Source organism: Arvicanthis niloticus, chromosome 17 (genome assembly GCF_011762505.2).
Source record: "Arvicanthis niloticus isolate mArvNil1 chromosome 17, mArvNil1.pat.X, whole genome shotgun sequence".
NCBI lineage: Eukaryota > Metazoa > Chordata > Mammalia > Rodentia > Muridae > Arvicanthis > Arvicanthis niloticus.
Window position 1 is genome coordinate 29,089,305 of NC_047674.1, and position 15,192 is coordinate 29,104,496.

General features: G+C 46.5%; 1 protein-coding gene across 2 annotated transcripts in view; it reads left to right on the forward strand.

Moving 5' to 3' along the window:
• Positions 1-14,607, forward strand: part of Chst10 (carbohydrate sulfotransferase 10) — a 30,537-nt gene extending 15,930 nt beyond the window's left edge. Inside the window, exons 4-7 of one of the 2 annotated variants that reach the window (XM_034521900.2) lie at positions 4,328-4,419; positions 7,408-7,642; positions 10,998-11,103; positions 12,422-14,607. In XM_034521900.2, coding sequence (XP_034377791.1) covers positions 4,328-4,419; positions 7,408-7,642; positions 10,998-11,103; positions 12,422-12,959 — 971 coding nt within the window. In that variant the 3' untranslated portion in view covers positions 12,960-14,607. The remainder of the gene's footprint in view (positions 1-4,327; positions 4,420-7,407; positions 7,643-10,997; positions 11,104-12,421) is intronic. The other variant, XM_076915016.1, reaches the window with a different exon arrangement.
• The last annotated feature ends 585 nt before the right edge of the window (positions 14,608-15,192 follow it).

The following is a 15,192-nucleotide window of genomic DNA, read 5'->3' on the forward strand; positions in this document are numbered from 1 at the left end:
GATACAAGGATTGCTGTAAACGAAGCAAGGATTCTTTGCTCTCACATGGCTTAAATTATAAGTTCCCTGTCATGATTCAGTCCAGCAGTCAGAGAACCTATCATTGTCTTTAAAGTATCTGGTCTGATCACAAAAAAAAAAAAAAAAAAAAAAAATCATCTATTGGCTTCATTCTTAATTCTGAGAGAACTTGTACATAAAATATATAAAATATCTTGACAGTCTTGAGTGATTAGGACAGGATGAAGAATCTGGAAGTTAAGTACACAGTGCTCACCCAAAGCATCAAAAAGGGTCATGGGCTGGGGACGATGCAGGCTTCTTTCCACCTGGGACCCCTTCTGGGGACCCCTGTCAGAGGAGCTTTCAGCCACTGGCAGGCTGGGAAATATCAGAGGTATCTGTCTATGAATTTACAGCTATGTTCTCTCCTGCTGACGTATATCTTATATGCATCCAAACTGTTTTGGCTTTTGAACCAAGGACCCCTGTGAGTATCACTGTGAGGAAGTAGCGTATAGCCCAGTAATCCTCAGAGTGAAGCGCCATTTCTTATTGGGTGATTCTTGGTCTTGGTACTTTGGAAGTAGGGTAACACAACTGCCCTTGAGCCATTCTTTCCTCCTGGCTCTCTTCTCTTGGAGCCAGATCCCTGGAGTGGAATCCCAGACACATTGTGTATATGTTTTCTTTATGTCTACCTATGTGTCATGATTTTCTTAGCCACCTGAGTTGAACCAAGAGCTTACCTGTCCTGGATCTACTGTCGAACCATGCTTTTGTTGCTCAGCAATAAAGCCACACTGATACATTTGTGCAATGACCTATCCTTAGCAGATTTCTTTTTCTATTGAACAAGAATCTGGTGTTAATATCCAGACTGTATCAAGGAAAATAAATCCAATCCAGTGATAGGTATTCAATGTCATGATTTGTCAAGATTTGGAATACTAAACAACCCCTGAGTGGGTCATGGATATTTGGATACTTCTTTTTGTTTGTTTGTTTGTTTGTTTGTTTGTTTTTAATTTGTTGGACTTTCTATTTCAGCCTGTCCTTGGGTTGATTAAAACCCCGCAGGTTGCTTCTAAGTGGCCGAAAGGTAGAACCCATGACTTTGGATATCTCCACATGCTGCCTGTAGCATGTGCTTGTGGTTGAGCTGCTAGGCCAGGGTGTGGCGTCATTAAATAGCATGTCATGCAGTGAGGAAATGGTTGTGACCACTTTTAGAAAGGCAAAGCAAAGCGGTCCTCCATCCACAATTGTAGGTCCAAACCCATAAACAGCCATCATTGTGACTGTTAGCAGACATAATTTAGACATGAAGATGCCCAGCCATTCCTCGGGATCTTTAGAAGCTGGAGACTTGCTTCTGAGGGGCTGAGTGGTGGGAGGGACCAACATCTGACCACAGCAGGGATGCTGGCAGCTTCTGAAGAGAACTCTCCACCAGCTAAACTGCAGAAAGCACAAACCAGGCCACACTGTGTTTCCTCCTTTGTCTGTAGTCAGATAGGGTTGGGTTAGCCGGGAAGAGAATCCTTGGAGCTTAAAATCCTGAAAATATTCACTCCAGGGTAGTGACTTCCCAGTGCCCTGAGCATGGGAAATAGGTTGCTTCCTAGAAGTCACTGGCAAGTTGGTTAGTCAGCATGCAGAACACATTTCTCTATGCACAGAACAAGGAAACACAGGTTCCACAAATTTATTTAGCCTGTCAATGCCCAAAGGTGACAGGTTGAGTCAGTGGAGATTGGGCCAGACAGCTTAGGCATCAGGGCCACTGCAGTGCAGCCAGGAGCCCTGGATGGGGGGCTACTTGCCTTCTTCCACCAGGCATCACATGCTTTACCCTTTGGCAGTTTTGGAACAGCTTGTGCTTATAGCTCCAAGCAGGTTTGTATGTCCACTCAAATGTAGACAGAGAGAAAAATGGCTGTGGGGTTTGTGAGGCTGTGCAGCAGGGACTGTAGGAAAGCCCAGTAACTGAGGTGTTGAGCAGAGTGATTTTATCAGGGCACAGTAGGGTGCTTTCTAACTCACTGCAGGCAAGAACCAAACCAGAAGCAGCTGTTTAGTAACCTGACTGGGTGAGCCATGAAGGCAGTGCTAGCACTAGCTACTCTTCCAGAAGACCCAGGTTCAATTCCCAGCACCCATACTGCAGCTCACAATTGTCTGTTGCATCAGTTTTTCTGGCCTTATGTACCAGGCACAGATGTAGTACAGATACATGTGTAGGCAAAACATACACACAAAGTAAAATCAAATAAAGATAAAAATAATAAAATAAATTTCAAAGACTAGCTAGACTGGGGTAGCCTGGGGCTAGAGTAAAGCAGGCAACATGTAGGTGTTCCCCAAGAGGGGGGAGTTTTTATTAAATGAAAGGATATTTTTGTATATTTTATGTGCTTTTATTGTATATTTGTGTTTCTGTGAGACTTTAAAGATTTTTTAAAGTATATGTTTGTTTTTAGAAAGTGATAGATTATGTCCAGATTGTACCTGAATAGTTCCTACAAAATCTTTTCAAGATTTGCTTGGCCAAGTGGCTTGTAATCCGCCCCTTGGTCTGACTTACAGTCATATGACTCCTGGTGTGAACAAGGGGATTCTAACCTGACTGCTGAAGTTTTGTTTTTGTCTTTTTATTTGTAAATTAATTTTTCTGTCTGGAGATCACTGAGGAGTGACATGCAATTGTAAGGAATACAACAGAGGCTGGAGGGCTGGCTTAGTGTGTCCTCTACAAGAGGTCCCAGATTTGATTCCCAGCTCCCACACTGACAACTCACAACCATCTGTAACTCCAGTTCCAGAGCCCAGGATGCCCTCTGCTGACCCTCAGGCACAAGGAACACATATGGGACAAGACATACATTTAAGCAGAATAATCATACCTATAATATTTTTTGAAAAGAAAAAAAAAAATAGAGGACAGGTAGATCCTGTGTTCTGTTTCCCCTCTGGCCCCACATGGTGTCTGCTCACAGACCTGACACAGAACACCTCTGTCACCATGAGGGTGCATCACATCACCCTTGGTGTCTGTTGTCTTTTGGTGCTGGTTTAGATTTTTTTGAAATCTAAACTCAAGTTTTATCACATAGCTCAGGTTGACTACAAATTCCATTCCTCCTGCCTCGGCCCAGGACGTGCAGGGATTGTAGCAGTATACACCACTGTGCCTCTGTGCCACTGTGCCCCACAGTGTTGTCCTTTCTAGCATATCCACACCCTGGCTTTAGCCTCAGCTCCTGTGTCTCTATACAATTGTATCATTTCAGAAACACCTTGTAGCATGGGACCTGTTTGACTTTTCTCATTCACACAATTCCACTGAGTATTCACCCGGCATGGTCGAAGTGCTAGCAGTGACTCTAATTTCTATTGTTCGGTTGTATCTCTCTGTATAGATGTAGCTGTTTGTTAACTACCCATCCATTGAAGGGTATGTGGACATTTCTGGTTTGAGGTTACTCCACATGAAGCTGCTGTGAACATTTGTACATGGGTGGTTGTTTCAACATAAATAAATGTTCATTTCTCTGGATTATCTGCTGGGAAACACAATTGCTGGGTCTTGTTACCGTATCACTTTTTCTTTCTTTCAAGAAAATTACCAGGCCCGTTTCCACAGCGGCTTTATCATACTGCAACATTGTAGACATGAGCAGGTTTCTCCACATAGCAGCCTTTGGTCACTGTTCTTTCTCACACATTCTGATGGGTCTCTGCTACTGTCTTCCTGTGATTTTGATTTGTTTGCCTTGTGGCCAGTGATCATCTTCAGCGAGCTCACCCCTGCATGTCTCGCTGCTATGTGTATTGGCTCGTTTTGTTCTTAAGTGTCTCATCTGTTAACTTCTTTGTGTTTTCTGGATACAAGCTCTCTGTCGAGTATGAGGCTTGTAAGTGCTTTCTCCCAGGCCGCAGCTTGGCTTTCCTTCCTCTTCAGATAGGCCTTTGCAAAGCCCAGGTTTTGAGTTTTGATGAAGTTCAGCCTCCTAAAGCTTTTTGTCTTGTTTGTTCTTCTTTTAAGTTTCATGGCTTCATATTTTCCTGGTAAGACCCTGCATGGTTTTGGGTTCTTTTTCAAAGGTGTGAGTGAGGATTAAGTGTTGGCTCATTCTGTCTATAAGGCCCACTTGCTCCATTTCTCTTTCTCATACAGACTGACTTTCAAGTTGGGTTGCCCTTGCCAGAAGCCAAGCCAGCGGGATGCAGCTGGGTGGGTGTAGCGTCTCCTGGGGTGGCATTCTATCCCCACCCATCTCTGTGCCCTGCCCTCTGTAAGAACTTATGTGAATCTGTCCTCCAGGGTATAGTGCCAAACAGGAGTTTGTGTTCCTGACGACCATGCCGGAAGCAGAGAAGCTAAGAGGAGAGAAGCATTTTCCTGAAGTCCCGAAGGTAAGCATGTTTGTTTGTAAGCATGTTATCTGACACAGATACTGCTTTCCTGTGGGGACATTGCACAGGGGCCCTGTCACATGGGAGTGGTTTCTTCCAGTGGCTCTCACAGGTTCCTGCCTATGTCATTGCAGCTTTGTTTATAGTACAGGTTGAGAATTCTGAATCTGAAAATCTGATATATGAGAAGTGCACAATCAGAAATTGTTTGAGCACCAACATGGTTCTGCATTGGAAATTCTCATACAGCAAAGCTTTGTCACATCCATCAAATTATTTAGAATATTCTATATGGCTAGGGTTGTCACTCTGTGCTACAGCTATTGCCTAAAGTGTAGAAGGCCAAGAGCATAATCCCCAGTAACCCCCCAAAAATGGTATAAAATTACCTTGGTGTGTATATTAAACATAAATGACTGTGCAATAAGTCCTAGCTAATCCTCCCTGTTCCAACAAAACCACTACTTTTCCCTAGAAAGACAGACCAATATTAACAACCTGAGTCCCCAAGCCCAGGGAATAGGGGCGCTGACTCTTCTTTAACTTCTTCAAGCTGATTAAGGGCATTGAGATATTAGAAGAGGGGTGGGGGGGAAGAGTAAATTGGATTTTCTGAATTTCTGGCGGGGTTGAAGACCTATAGTCTCATAGCCAATCCTGGCTATTTACTTTGAGAGAAAAGATCTAAGTGGATGGTTTTCAGCTGACATCCATTCTAAAGCCAAGAAAAAAAGCCAGGTTCAAAACTAAGTGCTTTAGTTAGGAGAGATGACAGAGGTTCTGGTTAGTCAACAAAATGATGGACTGGGTATTAGGACTATCTTGTACCTCACTGGTACAATTAGGAATAACTATGCTCTAATTGCATTTTGAGAGAAAAGTTTTATTTTAACAGGAAGGGTGAAGCTAGGTGATGAGAGAAAGAGAGAGAAAGAGGGGGGGCATGGAGGCAGAAGTTCACGTGTCTCCACCAGTCAAAGATAGTTGATATATCTAGGTTGGGTATTGGGTTACACTTCTGATTGAGCATTACCAAACTTATAAAGCCTTTGATTAACATTTTAAAAAATGTATAAAAGCAAAAAGGAAAGGGGGGCATGGGATAGGGGTTTTCTAGGGAGGGGAATTGGGGAAAGGGGATGGCATCTGAAATGTAAATAAAATATTAAAAAAAACATAAATGAATTTCAGGTTTGGACCTGACTCCCTAAAACATCTCATTGCGTAGATGGGAATATTCCAAAGTCCAAAATAACATTCTAAATTCAATGCATTTCTGTCCCCAAGCATTTTGGACAGGGGACAGCAAGGGTTATTCAACTTGGAGTTATTTTATTTTCTGTCTCTGTTCATTGCTTTAGCTTGGTTTGGTGAGGTGTTCATGCTAGCATTCTGTAGGTGTCGATTGTACAGAATCCCTTCCTGACTCGGATGACGTCTTGGCTTCAATGGAGGATGGAGAGTGTTGAACAGGGTCAGGAAGAAACTGGGAATGTGAAAAGATTTCTGACCCAGAGTGGAATTCTGGGGTCAGAGGGAACATGGGACCAGACTCCAAACTCTCTGGATGAGCAGTTGAATCCAGGGCAAGGGAGAGGCCCCCAGATGGTACGGCAGAAAACAGGGCCCAGCCCAGCTGTCAGCTTTCATGGAGTGCTGGATGCCTGGTTCTGACTCTTATGTATTCCTCTGCAGAGCCACTACACATAACTCTCCTTGTTGTTGGGTAGAGGGGTGCATTCAGGAAGGCTCCCCTTGCCAATCAGAGTGCTGGGTCTGAAAGGTACAGATCGCAATTAGGCTGGAAGGGATGAAGTGTTCACTGCTAATGATGCTTGTCAGTTTTCAACCAGACTGGGGCAAAGGCAGCTGCTGCTTGGTTCATGGTATGAAAATGGCAGACTAGAACCTATTAAGAACAGAAGTATCCCTGTCAGAGGCACAGGCACTGCTGTGGTTTCTTAGCAAGACGCTCATGTAGGAAAGACCAGGTCTGCAAAGCTCTTTTGAGATAACTCGGGGGTGGGGGGGGAGGGTCTTTAATAGAAAATATTTAAATACATGAATACAGAATAGCACAAGAGTGGGTGAGCTATTCCCAAAGCAGTTTGAGGTGAGGGCCTCCATTGAGAAGATACTGCATCTGGGGAATTAGATCTTACCCTGTAGTGGTCCTTTGCAAATTCAGAATGCCTCTTAGAGAACATACATACACACACACACACACACACACACACACACACACACACACACACACACGGGGCGGGGGAATGGAGGGGGGACATGTCATGATCAGTCTATACATTACAGGTACAGCTCCTCCTACCCATCCCCCTCAGCTCTTCCTCAGCTCCCACACACATTGTGACTGTGCTCATGTGCACACACATGCACACACACTCTCTCCATGCCACACATTTGACCCAGCTAAGGCATTCTTGGGTATAACCATAAGACCTTGCTGCCACATACCCAGTCAAGACTAAGTAACTATGAAGTGAATGGTCCTGCTGGCCTTCAGAGTCGTGAAAGATGGGGGAGGGCTTGGGTCCAGGACTGTTTGTGTCAGGGAGGCTCTCCCCATTTGGGAGTAGCACTGTACACTGCCTCTTCATTCAGAACTCCAGCTTACTCATTCTTTCAGCTGATTGGATCAGTCTTCTAGGAGAACCAACCACAGGGATCAAGTGGACATCTGTTCTCCTGGGCACCTGTCCCCCCCACCAATCTGTTGTTGTTGCTTGCTTGCTTGCTTGCTTGCTTGCTTGCTTTCTTTCTTTCTTTCTTTCTTTCTTTCTTTTTCTTTCTTTCTTTTTTTTTTCTTCTCAGAGGGCTGTAGAGAAAGAGTGGGGAAAAGCCATGTGAAGTGGCAGGAGATGGTGTTTGTCACTGTAGAGATGGGAAGAAAGCAAGGGGGGGGGGTGTTCAGGATCTCCTTGTGCTTTATACCCACAATCCCTCTGCCTCCCCCATCCCTCTCCCTTACAGCCAACTGGGAAGATGCTTTCAGACAGCCATCCTGATCAGCCCCCGGTGTATCTGGAGCGGCTGGAGCTCATCAGAAACACCTGCGAGGAGGAGGCTCTGCGGAACCTCTCACACACCGAGGTTTCTAAGTTTGTCCTGGATCGAATATTTGTCTGTGACAAGCACAAGATTCTTTTCTGTCAGACTCCCAAAGTGGGCAACACCCAGTGGAAGAAAGTCCTGATTGTCCTAAATGGTACGTGTGGCACGTGGGGGTGCCCTCTGCAATGGGAGCAGGGGCAAGGGTGGCATCGAATGATGGGGTGGTTTCTTTGGAAAAGACCCATGACCTTCCTGAAGGTTCTATGTGTTGTTTTCCACACTACTGTTACACTGTAAAAATTGGTGGGGTTAATCTGTTGGTTTTGTTTGTACAGTGCCAGCCATGAAACCCAGGGCTGTGTGCATGCTTAGGCAAGCTTTCTACCACTGAGCTGTGGTCCCATGGGTGGCTCTAGCTGAGATGTTTCAGTCATAGACAAGGGCAGGATTTCCTGGGTTTTCACAGACATAGCTGGCCACCCCCATTAGTCCTTCTTCTTTTCTATGGTACATGCTGGGTCTGTCTTGAGTACTGCAAGACTCCCACATTCCCTGAATAGTCAAAAAAAAAACCCACAACCAGAGCTTGGAAGGAGACTCTTGCTTCCTGGGCCTCAGGCAGCTTCCCATGTAGACCAAGTCTTTCTGTACTGGCTGCTTGCTTTAGAAAAATCTGACATTTACTGAGGAATGAATTAAATCGTAGAAAAATTAGTTCATACATTATGGTTCTGATTACCTACTGCTCTGCTTAGACACCAGGTTTGTTTCGATCTCAATTAGTCTAAACTGACCTAAAATAATTATAGGGTATCTGTTAAAACTCAGCTCCAACTGAGTTCCAGCAAGTAGAGATCACATCTGGGTACCATGGGGCAGGTTCCGGGGGTCAGCATTGTGCTCACAGCTCCCAAGCCCACCCTGGCATTACTGGTCAGTGTTGGCTGCCATTTGCACTTTGTAAAGGTCAGTCACAGGCCAGAAAGGACAAGGCCTCTCCTTCCGGATACATACACGTTATGAAGTTAATGTGCCCCCGGAATCATATGCCAGTGTGCAGGATTTCTGAATGGGAGATGGAAGCTATTGGGTAAATTGAAAATAAAGAGTATACAGAGAGGCTCACATAATGGGCCATGGCAGTGGGAAGCATCATAACTCACTCACAAGGGTGGGACAGAATAGAGGAAGGCTACATGAAAATATGTGTGTCAACACACCCACTGATGTAGCTTCTCGGACAGGTCTGGGACTCACAAGCACACAGCAAACTTCCCGTGTGTGTCAGAATCACATACTGTTTCAGTTCCAGTACATGTACAGTTAGAATTTTTTTTTAAATTGAAAACAAAGAACCCTCCTTGACATCGATACCGGCAACATGGCCAGCGAGAAGAAAAAAGCATTGATTTTTAAGAAAGCTCTTAACATCAGACTCACTGCTTTATCCAGTAGGAAAAGTCAGCTTGTTGGTTTGTAAAAACCATGTGGACTCATGCAATGCTATTTCCTAAAACAGAGAAGAAAAAAAAAAAAAAAAGACTAAAAGTGTAGGCCTGAGCTGACCAGGCCATGTAAAGCAGGGAGGTCCTCACGGCTGTCCTCCGCAGGCCCCCCAGTGTGCTTGGACAGTGAGCAGACCCAGGCACAGATCCAAACCACTGGCTCTTCCATCCTCTCCTTATATACAGACAGCTGTTGACTCCTCATGATGGTTAAGAGGGAGGTTTTATTATGGATGTGAGAGACAACAGCCAGAGGCATCTGGAAGGATCCAGAATGGAGAGAAAAAATAGTAGATTGAACATGGCCAGCAGACTGGCAGTGGAAGAGACAGGGGAAGAGCAGAGGTAGTGATGGATGGGGGGCAAAGAGAGGGAGGGAGCCAAAGAGAAGACACAGAGAGAAAGCATGTTGAAGAAACAGCAGGGTTATAAGGAGAATGAGTACCAGGAGGAGGCAAGAAGAGCCAGGATCCCAGCATGAACTCTGAAACGTGTTAACAAGTTCTTGTGACACTGAAGGAGCCTAGAAGCAGATCATGCTTTGCTATGCTGACAGATCTTCCTAAAGCACACCACAAATAACCATTTGTCCCTCCTGCCAGCGATAAGGGGAATGGCTCCTTTCTGAATGAGGAAGCAGGCTTCACAAGTTCCTGAGTGAAAAGTGCTGGCTTTTTTTTTCCAGCCACCAGAATTTGGGAAATTGAGACTCCTCAAGGTCCGGCACCCCTCATCATGGTCAAATATGCCAACCACAGCACATCACAGTGCTCTGGACCAGGGCTTAAGTGGTTGGAAGAGAAATGAGTGAGTGAGTGGAGGCTGTGCCTCTCACATGGGTGGCTCAAGAGAGCTTTCTCTTGACAGCACTGGATCAGGATAAGCTGGCTTATCAGAAGCTGGCTAAGCCCTTCAGGGTCCTATCACCCTTTGTTCATCAGGAAAAGAAAAGTCTTGCCCTCACCCATCCTCTACAGAACCCTGGTCCCACTGACTCCTCAGACATGGCCTCTGATGCCAGCTAGGAGTTTTCATCATCGAGTGTTGCATGTAGCTTTTGCTACCCTGCCTAAGCTCCGGGAATGGGCTGTGCTATCAGCCCCCACCCAGCTTCCCTTAAATCCACAGATAAAAGACACACATATACAGTTGTTCTATTTCAACTTGCCTTTTGACAAAATTGCTGGGCGCTATTATCTCCCAACTGGAGAAGTATGCCCTTATCAATATTCTTAGCTCCGCACCTCTCCACCTGTCCTCAACTTTAGTTGTTCAGTTACATCAAGTCCCAGCTAAACATCCCCACCTGCCCATAGGAGCAACCTGTATGGCCACTCTGCCTGAGATCTCACCTTTTCTCCATCAGGAGCATAGTGAACTCTCCTCTCCTTTCAGTCTCTGTTTGCCTCCAGGGACCCGGAAGTCCCGCCTATCCCTTCCACCCAGCAATTGGCCCATGACTTCTTGACTGACAGATCAAGAACCAATTGGGGAACAGGACCTTAGCATCAAAACCACCCCTACAATCAAGAGCCTTTTTCATTTGCCATATGGGCTGCCTTGGGGTTTGTGAGACACTGTCACTCTGGTAGTGCAGTGCTACAAGAGCAGAGTCTACCATGGAGGTGAGGGCTCAGCAGTACTGGGGGCCTAGGTCACTATTGTGCTCCATGTCACATCCCTCTAGCATCTCCTGCCATTTCAGAGATCGTATAGAACAAGCACTGACAGCTTTGGGAAGATTTAGCCTCCCAGATACAGGACCAGGGCCATGGGCTGTCAGTATTCTTTCTGTTTCCTTCCCTGCCAGTCAGCTGATGGACAAAAGAGCTGGTCTTCATTGTCTTATTGCCTCCGGCTGGAGTTCAGGAGTGGACACGTGGACATCAGTTGTGGGCTTCTAATGTGTGCTGTGGAGATTGCGGGGCCTGGGATGCCGCTGATGGGCGCCACTAGGGGTCATACTGAGGCAGTTCATGCACCATCTCCTTTTGTTCTCCCCAGGAGCGTTTTCTTCCATTGAAGAGATCCCTGAAAATGTGGTCCATGACCATGAGAAAAATGGCCTTCCACGTCTATCTTCCTTCAGCAAAATAGGAATTCAGAAGCGGTAAGGGCAACTTTTTTGGAGGGGAAGTGGGAGGGTAGTTTTCCAACAAAATCCCAGACTCAGTTTGTGCTTGCTGTGCCAGGCTCAGTGTGTAGCTGCTGTGTGTCCACAGGGCCCCAGGGACCTCAGGGTCAACTGTTTTGTCTTGGCATGCAGCGGCCAACGGTGTCCTTAGTGTCCTGCTTACTGCACATCTTCAGAATCCCTTTCCAAACCGTGTCACAAAGGCCATTAAAGTGAGCATCAGATTATTGTCAGGAGTGGGAGCACTTTAGTGTTTTGGCTTTAAGTTCTCAGGGATTCCTAACTAAGTAGGATCATTGCTCCATTATAAAGAAAGTGCCACACACTTTGCCAAGTCACCGTGCCTACTTCTGCATGCACTTCCCACTGTGGTAGTAGTGTGCGCAGGTCCATCACATGGAGACAAGCCCCTTTGACTATGGCTGTATAGTCAGCAGCTAATGAGAGGAAACTCTCCTGTTTTAGCTGGGAGGTGGCCTTACAGAGACAGATTGAAGAGCTGCCCCTCAGTGTCCAGTCCCATCTGGGCTTGGCCCTCCTGGCTTTTCAGCCCTTTGTTCTTTGTTGCTTCTGGCCTTGGGTAACTCAGTCTTCACGACTCCACAAACTTGTTTCACAAATTGTCCTGGGTGTGGACTGGCCTCTAAGGGAATCTTCATGGGGCTTCATGAGACTCCATGAATTAAGACAGGCAGCTCATGGACAAGAAACAGCCTCTGGCTCTCAGGTAAGCACACTGTGGAGGTAATGTTGCCACAGACCAGTGATATCACTGTTGTCCCTGTCATACCACCACAGGCTCTTTAAGCCCATGGCCCTACCATGCTGCAGCTTGCCTGGGGTACCTTCCTATCGGAAGTGTGCAGCCTGGCTTCCTATTCCCTCATCCCATTCTTCCCTTTCATTTGGGTTGGAATCTTTAAAACTATACCTATAAAAAAGGCCTCCAGCCTCATTAAATACAGACTCACACTTCCAGCCCTGCCAATTTCCTGCCCAGGAACCAAACTTGTAAAAGGTTTTGAAGTTTTCAATCAGCCAAGTAAAACAAACCTTTAATTCAACAGTTTCACACCAATCTCAGAAGCTTTGAGCAGTCCAGTTTGCTAAGCCTCTTTTTTCTCACCTGTAGAATGGGTTGATAGCAACGTTCAGCCCACAGTACTCAGAGTGCACTGTGTGTGTGAGACAAGTTCTGCAGGGCCCAGCCTGGCATTACTCCCTCTCCTACCCTCTCATCCATTACCTCCTGGAGCATCTGTCTTACCTCTGACCTTATCTTTTTCTTCCTCAGATTGAAAACATACTTCAAGTTTTTTATTGTGAGAGATCCCTTTGAAAGACTGATCTCTGCCTTTAAGGATAAGTTTGTTCACAACCCACGATTTGAGCCTTGGTACAGGCATGAGATAGCCCCGGGCATTATTAGGAAATATCGGAAGAACCGGACAGAGACCCGGGGGATCCAGTTTGAAGATTTTGTGCGCTACTTGGGTGATCCAAACCGCAGGTGGTTAGACCTTCAGTTTGGGGACCATATCATCCACTGGGTGACCTACGTAGAGCTCTGTGCACCCTGTGAGATAAAGTACAGTGTGATTGGACACCATGAGACCCTGGAGGCAGATGCCCCATATATCCTGAAAGAAGCTGGCATAGACCATCTGGTGTCATACCCCACCATCCCTCCGGGCATCACCATGTACAACAGAACCAAGGTAGAACAGTACTTCCTGGGCATCAGCAAACGAGACATCCGACGTCTCTATGCACGTTTTGAAGGGGACTTCAAGCTCTTTGGGTATCAGAAACCAGATTTCTTGCTAAATTAATGCAAAGGACCCTTGAATATTGCTAGGTCAGGGGCTGGCTAGGTGGAGATATGAGCACAGAAACGGCATTTCCTCTTCCGTGTCCTATGGTTCTGTGCATGGACAATGTTGGGCTCTGATTACCTGCTTAGCTCAGGTGACAGATGCTCTGACGACTCCCCTCCCCAGCCTGTGTCACCCCCATCAAAGGTTAGGAAAGAGGGATGTTTGCAGACAGGTGGACAGAGCCAGAGGACGTGTTAGGAACCTGCTTCCTTCAGCTGTCACATTGTCATTGTCACTGTGTCAGCTAACCAGTGGTCGGGTGGTATCACCCATGACCTATGGATTGTACAGACCCAGCGCTTTCAAGACAGATAGAGATGCTGGGCGGATGGCTGCAGAGGTTACTGGGGCCCGTGCAGTGCTGAATCTAAGCCAGAACGATACCTCTTTCTTCCATTTTGACACAGCGATAGCCACAGAGGCAGATCATGTGCTTCTTGAGCTTGAGGCCCTGTGACATTTGGTGGTGGTAATCACAGAACAGTTTGAGAGGTCTGACCTTTCAGGACCCAGGCTAGCCCATTTTTCAGAACCTCTGACCCTACAAGTACCTGCTTCATTCTGCAGAAGAGATTCCCTTCTGGAAAGTGAGGGTGTTATCGGAACATCTTTGAGGACTTAGAGCTTGGCACAGGGAAGGAGGAACTAGCCTGTCCTGAGAACTCAGGCTGCTGTGGAATCAGGTACCATTGTCTTTGACGCCTGTTTTTGTCTTCAACTGCCCCATCAGAGTGAGCAGCAGGGGCGTTTCCACCTGTCTCCTGAATGAACCTCTCCTGAATGAATGACAGGAGAGAAGACACAGCATTTCCAGCAGAAAGAGACAAGCACTTGCTGACATGCCATGATGACACACAGGCGTGCCATGCCTGCTTTGCAGAGTCCAGTGCTGTTTACACACTGCCAAGTCCATTCATGTTGGCAGACCGGATGCTATGGCCCCGAGTCTAATAGTGCCACCATCCTCCACTGAAAGACCACAAGTTGAATACTCGGATTCATCAGCAATAATAGAGGTGGCCTGGGTGAGGCCACCTCTGATGACATCATCCAGGTAGCAAGTCACCTGACGTGGCACTGAGGCCAGCCCCAGCAAGAAGAAAGCCATGGCAGCTGTCTCAGCTGCCAACCAGCAGCAAAGGGCTAATAAAGATGGATGGGATAGTTTCTCTGAGTGAGTCGCTGGCACACCCATCTGCCTAAAGTCGAGAGAAATTGTGCTAGCTTTTCCTCGAGGCTACAGCCCTACTCTCAAAAAGCCTTTCCTGAACTTGTAAATGTGAAAGTAAAATAAAATTTAAAATGTGTGCCAAATCTGACCCATGACTCCCAGGGGAGGGGGCTCCGGGGCAAGGGATGGGGCTGTGGACTGGAAGGAGGCTCAGCCCTTCCTTGTTAACTGACTGACATGCCATAAATGTGACGTTGGGTTATTTGTTAGTGAAGTTTTAGCAAAACCTTCTTGAAAATCACTTCAGGCCTGAATTGCTGATCAGAAATCTCTTTCCCGGTTTTGACAGGCAACAGTGTCAGTACTATGTGTGTGAAGTTAGGGCCTTCAAGTTAGTCTTGATTAAAACAGCATATTCTCTCAGAAAATAAAGTGTGTCTGGGTTTGTTCAGATATTCTCTCTCTCTCTCTCTCTCTCTCTCTCTCTCTCTCTCTCTCTCTCTCTCTCTCTCTCTCTTTCTCTTTCTGGCATTCTGGTCATTTTCCTAACACACTTTGCCAAACAAGTAAGTATTTCTACCACGTACATCTGGAACAGGCCACCTCCCTCCACACACCATGGCTCCTGATCCTAGACAACCAGCATCCCCAGAGTGGTTCAATCTGTCCCCCTCTCCCTAGGTCTTGTCTTCAGAATCATGTTCCTCCTCCTCTTCATTCAAGGAGGCCATCCTTTCCCTTTGTCCTTAGAACACTGCCAAACCCAGGGTTCGGTTGCTCTGCTTCAGACACTGCTCAGAGGCAGCACAGAGGGAGCATTGCACACCTCCCCCCCAAGCCTCACCTCAAAGTTTTACTCCACCCCTCACACCTCATCTGACCTGGGGTCTCACGGCTGAGGAACCATGCTTTGCAGAAGGGAGCAGCACTCTCACATCCTAAACTCACTGGGGCAGTAGAGTCACCCTCACAGCTCTGAAGGATGGACCTGTCCCCTTCAGCTTCAACTTAAAAGCT